This window comes from Didymella exigua (assembly GCF_010094145.1).
Source record: "Didymella exigua CBS 183.55 unplaced genomic scaffold M421scaffold_10, whole genome shotgun sequence".
Classification (NCBI taxonomy): domain Eukaryota; kingdom Fungi; phylum Ascomycota; class Dothideomycetes; order Pleosporales; family Didymellaceae; genus Didymella; species Didymella exigua.
Window position 1 is genome coordinate 475,094 of NW_022984784.1, and position 12,220 is coordinate 487,313.

Below are 12,220 nucleotides of genomic sequence, written 5' to 3' on the forward strand. Positions count from 1 at the left end.
CACTTTACTGTCGTGCGTTGCGCGTCCACGCTGATCCCTGACATCACGATGAGACCACTTGCAACTTTCCCCATGCGCAGATCTCCGTCATTCTAGTCTTCCTACACACGGGCACTTCTCGAATTCAGGGTTTTGTGTTCCGATAATGCGCGGCGCCAATGTGCTTGGGCGTCGTCATGGAAAGCTTGTGTCGTGATGCCTGCTCGCCTGACCAGGTTTGGTCGGTGAAGTTATGTCCGGCAGGGTTGTCGGCGAGGAGCGAGGAGCGAGGAACGAGAAGGGCGCTAGAACATCAGTCGAAGAAAGAGGAAGCGCGCTCATCCTTTCATCAACGCTTTAAAAGTTTAGTTTAATTGGTATCGCTGCTACCATGACCACGGTGATGATTTGCTTGAAGAAGCGGCAAAAAATGGAATACCAGGTAGCTGCGCCGGGATGCTTTGCAGCCGCACTGGAAGACCAAGATCATGATCATGCGAAGAAGAAATAGTGGACGGGCGGCAAGTGGAGAAGCGAAGCAATTACCGAAACTAAGAAGCAAGAGCTGGATTCGAAGACTGTACATGAGCCCCGGGGCCTCCCGTAGAGCTTGATGGAGCAGAGTTATAGCATCCTAACGACGCTGGTCAGGTTGTGTGTCCCCAACGAGATACCCTAGCTTTGGGAACATAGGAACGACCGGTGAAATCAAGCGAATCGATTCGCACATTCTATCTAGAGGCCTGCATACACTCTCTACGAGCTTCCCGAATGCTTCTTCAATTTATCCAGTGCAGGCTGAACAACCTTTTCATTAGCACCCTCCTTCCTCTTCGCCTCCCTGACAGCCACCTTCTCCAACTCCTTCACCCTCGCGCCCTTCTCCTCTTCCTTCCACCACGCCTCTCCACGCTCCACAAATCTAACAAAAGCATCAAGCACGATCTCCTTCCCCTCCCAGCTCTTCCCACTAAGCGCCTTATCCAGCACCGGCCAAATCCTCTCCGCACTACTCTTATCCAGAATCTCGCTGCCAACCGCAGACGTGATGCTCAGCACGGCGTTAGCAACTGCCTTCGCAGCCGTGTGTTTGATCGCCCACTGTCGAGACTCGAGGTGCTCGTTGCACAACGCCAGGATCTCAGAGAGGTAGAGCGCCACGCTGCGACTACCAGCTACATGCTCGTCCCACGTCTCCGTGAACGCCTTGCGCACATTCTCCTCGCCGTCGTGCTTGGCGAGAAACACAAATGGCAGCAGCTCTGCCGCAAGCGAGGCAAAGCGGTCCGTGGCATACTGGCTAATAGCATGAATCATGTCGCCAGCGAGCAGACGTGCGCGGTCTGAGCCCTCTTCGGTCTCGAAGTACTGTTTCTTGGCGAACGCAATGGTGGAGAGTAGTTGTTTGTCCGACGCTAGGCGCGCGACGTAGCCAGATGCTGCGGCATAGCTGGACGAAACAGTCTCGTTGCGGTCGTGGATGTGCTTGTGGATCAGCTTGAGGAAGTGATCAGCGTAGGGGCTAAAGATGAAGCGATGCCGTGTCGCGAGTGTGACCAGGATGCGGCTACATCCCACCTTGGAGGGCAGGCCGACGGCGGATTTCATAGCGACTTCGAGGCGCGGGACCAATGCTTTCATCGTGTCTGCGTCAGCGAGGTCGAGACAACGCTCGATTGATTCGGTGAGCGGGGACGAGCGCACGGATGCGAGGCGCATGTCGTCAATCTTTTGGGCGGTGAGATTGTACTTGGAGGCGTTGAGGTGGATGTAGTTCACTGCTTCCGGCTCGAGGCTGCTGAGTAGACCGAGTAGGCGCTCGACGAGCTCGGGGACATGGTGGTTGAGCGTTTTGGCGTTGGCCTTCTTCACGATCTGGAGAAGTGTATGCACAGAGAACATACGCACTTCCTCGGCCGATGATTCAAGGCCGTTTGTAGAGAACAAGAAAGGCAAAACCTGGACTAGCTGAGCGTTGGCTGTCTTCAGAGAAGCGTCGCCAGCTTCTAGCGAGCGCGTGAGGATCGCAGTCAGCACGCGAGCGAGAGACGCAGCAGCCACACGGACAGTTTCCTTGATGTCATCGAGTACCTTGAAACATTTGTCCCAGACCGAGGACAGATACTTCTCGTACTAGCACTACTTAGTAGCTGTTCTCGGTAGTCCAAATAATTAGTACATACCTTGTCAATGCCGCGTCCTTGAATGAGGTCTGCAACAGCAGCACATGCAGCTTGTCGTACACGCCACTCTTTACCTAGAATGCTAACGAGCAAGTCATCCATGATTGCGTCGAAATGCTTGTCGATTGTTGCCGAAGAGTCTTTTACCAGAGCGTTCCAGATGTCGTTCATGGAACGCTGGACGTTAGGGTTCGGATCGAACCTGTGTAATATCAGCATACAGGGTGTGCGGTTGCCTGAAAATACGCATACCTATAACGGTAAAGCTTTGGGTAAAGCTTTGGGTTTTGCGCCAGATAGCCATCAACACTCGAGTCTGAGAAGATGTTGCTCAGACCGAAGCGGCCAAATGCAGCCCTGCTAGACCAGATGGAATTGTTGGACGCCATTGACATGAAGCGGTATACGAGACTAGAGTCGCCGACTTCAGCGGCAAGGCTCATGATGTCCTTGTACGTCGTGATAGACTTGCCATCACCTGTGGGCAACGCGCCGGGCTCGAATAGTTGAGTGTCTTCAGACACTGTGCCTGCCATCTTCGACTTGTTGTCAGAGAATGAGCCAACAAGATCACGAACGAGATCATCCTTGAGCTCACGGTCTCCCTTTTCATAGACAAGACCGAGACCGCGTGACGCGGCTTCCTGCACCACTTCGTCGCGGTCAGAAAGACAATTCTTGAAGGCGACCTGACACTGGCTGAGGTAGCCCTGCATCTCTGGTTTGTGGCCGCAATATTGAAGCAGACAAAGCAGCCAGATCACAGATGCCTTCTTCAACGCAGGCTTGGTTTGCACGCAGCCCTTCAATGTCTTCTCGAGGACAGCCGTGAAAGTCTTGTCGCGTGCCGGTCCGCTGGATGTTCGTAATGGTGCATCCCACGGATCATCTGGCTGTTCTGGATGTACAATATCAAGCTCAGCGATCAGGGCCTTTGAGCCCCAGCCAATCGCAAAGCAACTCAGCGCTTCACCAACGGAGAACTGTACTTCTGGTTGGCGGACCTCGTGGAGCTCGTATAGTTTGTCACCGATGAGCTTGTAGTCCGATCCTTCTTCGGTCTCTTCTTTTTCTTCGGTGACCATCGACAGGTGACCCAGAGCCAGAATGGCGCTGATAGTACCTGTCTTTGCCGACTCGTAAATTTGTGTAGCGATGTCCTCAATCTTGGCATATTTCGCGATGGTCGAAGGTGAGATGACGTGGAAAAGGCAGAGCTGATCGATGCACAGGAATGCTGCAGACTTCAGTGTCGCGTCTCGTGTTTCTTTGAGCACCTCCACCAAAGTCTGCAGTAGCTGATGGACGGGGTGGTCTTCTGGAAGGTCACTTGCTGATTTGCTTCCTCTCCAATGCACTCTACTGAAGTAGTATCCGAGTGCAATGACGATGCCGCTGATCTGGTTAATGTCCGCACCAACAGCCGACTTCCAGGTGCCAAGTTTTTCGAAGAACCAGTTTTGCGATGTGCAGATTGCTGTTGTGTCGCAATCAGGATGGGATGCTAGAAGACCATAAGTGTGAGCAGCAGCGAGCCGGCGCCCGGGGTTGTTCGAAAAGATCGAGGGCTCTAAGGCACGGAAGTCTTGAATGAGATGTGCAAGCGCCCAGTATCGCTGCGGACACAGCGATAGTAGCCGTACCATCGTGCTCCCAATGTCACCTACATCGCTCACATCATCTTGAGTAAGCCTATCGAAACTGGCCCGGATGATTGCAGCGATGGAGCGACCATGTGCATCGTTCGCCGCAAAGGCCCGGAAAGCCTGCCTGGCACGTTGGTCTGTCGACATCAGAGTGTCAAGCTTACGTCCCCAGTCCTCCGAGATATCATCGCTGATGCTCTTGTTGACGAGAGCGGACTGCAAAGCGACCTGTGAGCAAAAGCCGATGACCGTCGGTAATGCATCCGGATAATGCTGGCAAAAGCGCTGAACCTGTGTGAGAACATCACTCGGGCCTTCGAGATCCATGACATCCTCATCCTCGCCCTCTTGAGCGAAGACAAAATTGACGAGCTTGTCAAAGTCAGGAAATTGAAGTTTTCGCTGTTCTTGGCCGATCTCAGGTGCCATGTTCGACATTTGGAACCAGTACGGGTCCAGGCCTCGTCGCCCTTCTTCCACGACTTCGTGTCGTTCCGCAGAACCTCCGCTCACAGCGAGGATATCGACCCACCTTGCTAAGACGTCTTCATACGGAAGACACCGATTTGCATATCTTGTGGCGACATATCGCGTACTTCTTGTGAAGTGGGCAGATGCGGGTGTGTTGATCTGGTCGACGGTAGCATACCGTAACAAAATCTGCCTGAATCTCGGCATGACCGATTCGTCGAAGGGCTTAGCAAAGGCGCCTAGCACAGATGACAGCGCTTCCTCTATGCTTACGGCCACGTCCTTGCCAGCCGAATCTTCCCGTAAAGAACGGAATAGCCACTCGAGTAAGTCTAATGTTGGCTCGATAAGGATCTTCTCTGGTGCAGCTTTTGCCAAAAGACCTATTGTTTCATAGCCGTAACCGCGAAGTTCCGTATCTTGATCGCGATCCGCAGCTGGCCACCCTTGATCCTGAATGAAAGCGCGAAGGTTGCCCACAAGACTGACAGCGACTGCAGACAAGTCAGATGATGCGCCACGGCGCGCAACGAAGTTGACAAGCGAGAAAATTGTAGACCGAAACTTAGACGCCTCCCGACCGGTAGTCTTGTTCGTCGGGTTCAGCTCTGCTGAAAGGAGACCATCTTCGACGATCTTGGCAATCTTGTGCGGATAAGTTATGCATGTGACCGACTTTGATAGCACACTCAATATCCTTATTCGCAGAGGAGTCTTCACTGGCGACGCTCCGTCAGGCGATGCAGAGCCGAAGTAAAGTTCGAAGAGTGCTTCCACGAATTCCGCATCTTCCAGATCTTGAGTGAGCATGACACGCTTCAGAATGTCTTCGCCAACTTCCGAGATTCGAGAATTTGTGTCAGCTGATGCGAATAATGCTGGAAGAAACTTCTCATCGTCCACGAACATGCCACTCGCCAGTAAGCGCGTGACCAAAGCCTTGGTTTCTGTCAGGCTGAGTCCTGCGTCAGAGCTAGGATCCCAAGCATCTGGCTTGCCCTGCTGTGTCAGGAACTTGTACTCCTCGACGGAGAGACCGGGGCATTTTGTGGTGCTAACAGCCTCTGGGGTGCTCTGTCGCACAAGTGTCAACAGGATGAGCTTGCCGAACCATCTTGACAAGAACGCGGCATCTGCGTCTGTGACGCTTAGCTTGGTCCTCAATTCGGTGTCTTCCTTTGTCCCTCTGGCTGGGAGCTTGAAATGGACAAGCAGCCGCAGGATCAGATGGAATAACTGTGAAGCATGTTGAGCTGACTTCTCGTAGTCGGTCGATATCCCTTGAATCAAAATGGGTAAGAGCTCCAGCCTATCGGATACTGGCAGCCGAGAAATACCCTGCTGGATGTACAGAATGTCGAAGTGGCGGATCAGGGCAACATCTGCGTTGTCCTTGTACTGCTTCAATAAAGCGGCTACCGGAAGCTTGAGATCTCTAGACAACTGTCAGTGCGTCGTAACCCTAGGTTCTGAAGTTCGAAGCGTACTGTGACTTGATGCGGGTGTTGATATGCTGGCAAATAGATATGACCTAGGAGAAAAACCGCAATCAGCGGTGTTCACCACAAACAGCCGAGACTGAGTCCCAAACTGACGACATCAAAGATCTTACCTTGTTCCTCACAGCTACGTACTCAGAGCCGAGCTTGAGCAGTAGCGGGGCGAGGTAGACTTTCAACAAATCTTCGAGCTTCCTTTCTGAATCTGCCAGCGCAATGCGCATCTCGACTTTGCCTACAAGAGCGAGCTCTTTGGCTTCGGGAGATTGCGTTGTAGCCATGTTGGTGTGCGAGATGGTGTAGACCCGCTGCGCCGATGAGATTGACAGCTGTCTGTATCAGAGCAAGCGCCACAGGCAGAAGGCAAACGACGCGGTCTGTCAGCAGCTGAGAGAGACGAATGATTGGGATGTTGTTGCGGCTCTGCGTTTGGACAGACGCCTCACGCTTGTTCGTCCGGTGCTTGCCACATGTCGTGCTGCATCGATGCTGTGAAGGGCCGGGGTGGCACGGACGTGCTTGCCTTGATGAAGTGCGTCACGGCACCTGTCTACCAAACAATTAGTCGCGTCCTTGCAGTCGCTTTCTGACTGCTGCACTTTCCTCACCGAAGCTAGCCTATACGAGGTTTACTTTTCGACGCGCAGTTGGGGCTTCACCGCTGCGAAAAGCGCACCATCTTCAACCACAGCGGGCAGACCAAGCTTGTGCACATTTATCGGAAAGCCATCATCGTTTCGTGTGACCTTCACGACCAGCAGCGCTCAACACCCTTCACTGTGCAGTCGCCGTGTAAAGCCGATCTACTGAAGGAACACAGCAACGCACAAATAAAGTAGTTGAAACCCAGAGCACGTCCAAGACTGTTCTGAGGCACAGATAATCGGGCTACCCCACCGTCTCCCACTTCGATCGCAGACCGAAACCGCCACCCTATACCCAACACTCTGTATCGACACATTATCTACACCCACAGATCCCTCGATCCACGCAATATAAGTGAGCGAACAGCGTCCTGAGCGTCGCCCTGGGAAGAACACTCCGAAGTGAAAGAGCTACCCCGCCAGTGCAGTACTTGTCTTAGTACTCACCGCATCTTCCCTCCTATACACCGAACAGACAGATAACCACCCAACATGGACGAAGAGAACGTTCTCAATTTCGTCAGCATCACTTCGTGTGATCCCGACAAGGCCGCACAATACTTGCGCCTGACAGACAACAACCTCGAACAGGCTATACAACTCTTCTTCGACAGCCCCAACCTTGACTTTGGGCCGGCGACTACTTCGAATGCGCCCACAGCTGCCTCGTTGGCGCAGAATCCCATCAACGTCGATTCAGATGACGACATGTCAGACTTCAATGCCGGCGCACACACATCCACTCCTCCTGCACAATCGAACCTCGAGAGCGACGAAGAATTGGCGCGGCGGTTACAAGAGGAAGATTATGGCGGTGGTGGTGCGGGGCGTGGCCAGGATGAAGTCCGCGCACCTATTCAACGAACGCAAGAGACACTGATCGGCCCTGGGTCGAATTGGGGGCCTGGAGACGAACACGACGACATTGACGCCATGGTGCAGGAGCAACTGGCTCGTCGGCAACGAGGTGAGAAATATGGTGTCCCACATGGTACATTACAGGCTGACTTTTTAGGAGGACGACAAGGCATCTTCAACCAGCGAGGCACCGCCCAAAATTCGGTGTGGGACAACTCCGCCGACTCGGAGGCCAGACGCCGCGAGCTTGCGGCATCGACGGGCGGCGCTTCCGAGCAGAGTGCGAAGATGAACATGCTCGCGGAGCTGTTCCGACCACCCTTCGAGATGATGTACCAGGGATCATGGGAGAAGGCACGAGACATGGGCAAGGAAGAGGAGAAGTGGCTCATCGTCAACATTCAGGACCCGGCCATCTTCGACTGCCAGCTCCTTAACCGGGACATCTGGAAGAATGAAGACATCAAAGCAACAGTACGGGAGAACTTCATCTTTATGCAATACGCAAAGGATGACCCGCGCGGTCAGCAGTACGTCAACTACTATTTCCAAAACCGCGACAGCTCGGACGCATACCCGCACATCGCCATTGTCGATCCACGTACAGGAGAACAAGTAAAGATCTGGTCCGGTCCACCTATTCCCGCGGCTGTCGACTTCCACGCTCAGCTCCATGAGTTCCTCGACCGCTACAGCTTGAATATCAACGTGAAGAACCCTGTGGCCAAGCGGAAGCCAGAGAACAAGAAGGTCGATGTCAACCGCATGACTGAAGAGGAGCAGCTGGAATGGGCCTTGCAGAGCAGCATGGACAACAGCGGCAACGGCAATGAAGGGCCAAAGGACAACGACCCAGACGCTCTTACCAAGGACGAGGGCAAGGGCAAGGGGCGCGCAACATCAACAGCAGCGGAAGCTGCATCGACAATAGCCGCAGCGCCAGCAGAAGAAGAACCAGCAGCCGTCACAAACGCTCTCTTCGCTGCCATCTCGTCCCACGCAATGCACACAGAACCCGCCATAACCGACCCCAAGGTCACAGCGCGCATCCAGTTCCGTGGGCCTACTGGCCGCCCTCTCGTTCGACGCTTCAACCTCTCAGACCCTGTGCGCCGTGTATACGAATGGATCAAGAGTGAGGCGCCATGGGACGGCAAGCAGGGCACTGAGTTCGACCTGTCCTTCATGGGCAAAAACTTGATCGAGCACCTCGACGAGACTATCGAGGCTGCTGGGCTGAAGGGGGCGAGCTTAATGGTCGAGTTCGCCGAGTAAACACTCCGAGTAAAACAGAGGAGTTAATGATACGATGGATTGATGGCATCGCTACGGCGTTCCCGGTATGCTTTCAGCGGTAGACTGTAGCTGGCTATGTTAGGCTACTGATAGCTGATACCTAATATCCCTGAATTCCGAACGTGGTACATAGAAGTACGTGTAGACAGTCCAAGGCATAATGGATCAATTCTTGCACTGAGTTCCAGACCGCTATTGACTGCTGACCGTGTGATTCAATGTCCCCCACTCCCCTCAAAGAGCTGGTCCAGATGCATTGAGGTAGATAGCCACGCATCGGTCCCAAAATGATGTGACTCCACTTCCAGCGATGGTAGCGTAAGCTCATTTTCTGCGCTCGCTTCGTCCGTTCCAGCATTCCCCGTACCTCTCCGCGAGTGTGCCAATGAGCCTCCCAATACCTTAGCGGCCTGGCTATTCTCTGGACCAAGCACGGACTCACTGCTTGACTGAAAGCGTAGCCCGTGCGTTCCACACAGTTGATTCTGAGCCTGAACAGTGTCGATTTGACCTTGTATCAGCTCATCCCATATGCGCTGTTGGCGCTGAACTTCGGCCAATGCAGGTTGGAAAGCCTGATCGATCTTGGCCCGCCATTCATCACTCATACCGTAGCGGGCGATGTGTCCTGAGTTGATCCATTCCTCTTCTCTGGGTCTGCTGAATTCAAGGTCTAGATCGTCTTCTGTGTCTAGCTTTGAAAGTGACAATGTTTCTTCTGGTTCTTCTGGGAGCTGTGCGGCCTTACGAGGATGAAGGGATTCCGTACTTAGCTGGGCGTTATCCTTAGACGCTGAAGCCAGGAGTCCCTCCAATACTTGGGATGTATGGGCAGAGTGCGACCCACTTGGAGAAGTTGACGATGGACGTGTTCGCCGCACCTTCTTCGGTCGCTCCTCGTTGGCTGTTTGCGTGACGTTCTTCCCTGAATCAACGCCGTGATCTAGAAGCCTGTAGTCAATGTTTCGACGTGTTGCTCTCCTGGGACGCTGGATGTCGACGACACTGTCTGCACGTCCCGATCCGCCACGAAGAGTAGCTACCTTCTTTCTTTGCCCGCTTTCGCTTGTTGCCGACTCAATTGATTGGTGGACTGGGTCGTCTCGTAGATCGACATCCATGCCATCGTCGCTCGCATGGTCTTCTTTGCTCCTGCCGGAACGGCCATCATCGGACTTCTCCATGGCCTGGCCCAGCTTGTCCAAGTCTATGCCACTCTTCCCCCATATCGTTAGACCAGCCTCAAATATATAACGCCATTTATTGGCTTCTATAGGCGACTTGCTCTTGACCAACCGTTGGGATCTTGGACCACTAGACCAGATGAATTGTGTGATCGCGTCAAGGCTCGAATGGGTGATCGCAAAGAGCGCAGGTCCGTTGAAGACTTCCATACCTGACATGCTGCTGCAGAACATTTCGACATTACGAGTGCCTTTGATGTAGTATATAAGGTTGGTCGCATTGCTGAAGAAGTTGGATATCCAAACACAGCGTATGACATTGAATGGATCGTGTTGTGCCTCCGGATCGTGTTCGTACTGGTTTTGCGTCCAAGGATCGTCCATAGATATCGCTCTGATCCTCTCTTCGAGTCGGAAGCCTACATCGTTAACGCTAGGCTGGTTAGCTGGACCGGAAATGATGGACTAGAGTGGAAGACATGGATCCCACTGACCGTAGGATGTCTTTTTGTGAAGCCGACTTCCAGGCATCCTCCTAAGATTGTGCTTCAATAAGATCGCTATCCCCGGAAGACGATGTGCCTCCAATGGGCGAGATGCTCCCTTCCCTTTCGCCTTGGCTGTCCTTCCCTCTGATGTACCTCTCGACGGTGTTGATCTCACCCTCAGCCTGTGCGAAGAGTCTGAAGAGACTAAGTTCATCGAGAGCACTGTGAGAGTGAGCTGATATGTTCTCAGAGGAAGCAAAGAGGAAATTTACAAGTTGATTAGCTCATTATTATTGCAGGTTTCAAAAAATTGTATCAAGTACTCATCGCATAGCCGGGGCTGAATAGCATGTATCTTGGGCCGAAGAAATTTGCTGAGCATCTGTTTCTGTTGGTCTGGAGGAGCTGCGTACAGTACATCCATGTAGATAGCGGCGGCAGCGATTCCGTCCGAGATAGCGAAAGTGATACAGCGGAAACAAGAATGACGCTGCTGTTATTCGTATGAATGTAGTTGTACTCGCTGGCTACAAAGCGTTGTGATAAGATGTTTAGAGTATGATGGAAGGAGCAAGCGCGAAGCAGCACACTGCATACTCGCCGCTGCTGAATGAGAGCCTTCCCATTGCGAACTTCTGCGCTCAGTGCTTGGTCATGATATTCTCATCCCCGATTCTCTGTGTGAAAACTACCTTCCGCTTTCTTATTCTCCAAATGCCGCTTGCTCCAAGCACACCCTCGGTGTCGCCGTTGGCTTTGAGAAGCACCAGATCGTCGATATACTTTCCATACGCACAAAGAAGCGTGCCCTCGTGCGGACCCTGCCCAAAATGTGCACCTTGAAAGTACGTAATGGCATGCGCACTCTCGCCTGTGTCATCGAAGACTATCCTTTGCGTTGTGAGGTTATGGTGAGTCCGTACGGGCCCTAGCCTGCGATCTGTCAGTCGGCATGTCGAGCGGTTATTCACGTTCTCCAGTACCTATTTTTAATAGCATTCGCGACTGCATCGACGCCTTGCAAGTTTGAAATGAAGGGATAGTCTGCACTGACATCCTGCAGAAAGACCTTCTTGAGCAGCGCGAAGTCCTTCGCGTCTAATGCCTCACAATAGCGCGAGATGACGTTCTTGACGGCGAGAATGTCTAGCGGGTTGATGTTCGACATGACGGCGCAGTTCAATTTGTATCTACACTTAATGCACACGACTTCTCATATACGTCTCCGGAACCCCACATTCGGGAAGCACCACAGTACCTCGTATCCCTGATGGGCACCGTCAGTCGATTGAGCAGATGCAAAGCCGCTGTAATGGCTCCCTTGCGGTCTAGTGTCCTGCGTGCAGCGCGTCAAGATTGGGGTGCTGTGAGAAGGAGACGAGCGCTCTTTCATAGACGATTAAGATTAGATCTCATTGGTCAAAACCAGGTTCGCTGAAGTTGCCCCAATGCAAAGTTACTTACTCGGGAAGGTTGGCTGAGAAACGCCTCTGCACACCAGAAGTCGGCATTGCAGAGCGCTGTCGACCGTGAATTCAACTAATTGAGAGAGACTGCGCCCATGATGCCTACACCCTGATTTCTGCTTCTATTTGAAGTTACTCATGCGGAGGTTGGCTCGGCCTGCGTGACCGAACCCAATCACGACACGCGAGGAGATGCCACACCAATGCGCCTTGGTAGCTTCCCACTTCTCTACCAGCAATAAAAATGGACCATGTATCTTTTCTGCCTGTCTTTCAGAAGGTGGACTATACAAACGGCGATTGCTTACTCGAGGCCGCCTTCTCAAGGCGATCTCTGAGCTGTGGAAATGTCGCTCTTCGCCTCGCATGCCCGAAATCTGAGTTGTGCAGAGGAGGCCTTGCAGGGCGAACCAAGCATCGAGATGTATAGCATTTATGATGGAGTGCCTTACGGTAGGAGCATTCATCCCCTAGGGCTTATTGCGGGGGCCGCCCGCTGTTCGGTT

General features: G+C 52.9%; 4 protein-coding genes across 4 annotated transcripts; 1 reads left to right on the forward strand and 3 right to left on the reverse strand.

Annotated features, from left to right (window-relative positions):
* Positions 1-681: 681 nt before the first annotated feature.
* M421DRAFT_419475 (major component of the proteasome) lies at positions 682-6,255 on the reverse strand. The gene is made up of 5 exons (XM_033592129.1): positions 5,892-6,255; positions 5,767-5,810; positions 2,415-5,714; positions 2,163-2,364; positions 682-2,112 (listed from the first exon to the last, which is right to left on the reverse strand). The coding sequence occupies exons 1-5, from the start codon at positions 6,057-6,059 to the stop codon at positions 736-738; spliced, it is 5,091 nt and encodes a 1,696-aa protein (XP_033449944.1). The 5' UTR covers positions 6,060-6,255; the 3' UTR covers positions 682-735.
* A 463-nt stretch (positions 6,256-6,718) lies between these two features.
* M421DRAFT_126759 (UBX domain-containing protein 7) lies at positions 6,719-8,673 on the forward strand. Its single transcript, XM_033587343.1, has one exon. The coding sequence runs from the start codon at positions 6,915-6,917 to the stop codon at positions 8,553-8,555; it is 1,641 nt and encodes a 546-aa protein (XP_033449945.1). The 5' UTR covers positions 6,719-6,914; the 3' UTR covers positions 8,556-8,673.
* A 118-nt stretch (positions 8,674-8,791) lies between these two features.
* M421DRAFT_4147 (uncharacterized protein) lies at positions 8,792-9,979 on the reverse strand (the record flags this gene model as incomplete). Its single annotated transcript, XM_033590479.1, has 1 exon — positions 8,792-9,979. One exon carries the CDS (start codon positions 9,977-9,979, stop codon positions 8,792-8,794), a length of 1,188 nt encoding a protein of 395 aa, XP_033449946.1.
* Positions 9,980-10,582: 603 nt separating this feature from the next.
* M421DRAFT_419478 (uncharacterized protein) lies at positions 10,583-11,603 on the reverse strand. The gene is made up of 2 exons (XM_033592130.1): positions 11,232-11,603; positions 10,583-11,181 (listed from the first exon to the last, which is right to left on the reverse strand). Exons 1-2 carry the CDS (start codon positions 11,414-11,416, stop codon positions 10,890-10,892), a joined length of 477 nt encoding a protein of 158 aa, XP_033449947.1. The 5' UTR covers positions 11,417-11,603; the 3' UTR covers positions 10,583-10,889.
* Between the last annotated feature and the right edge of the window lie 617 nt (positions 11,604-12,220).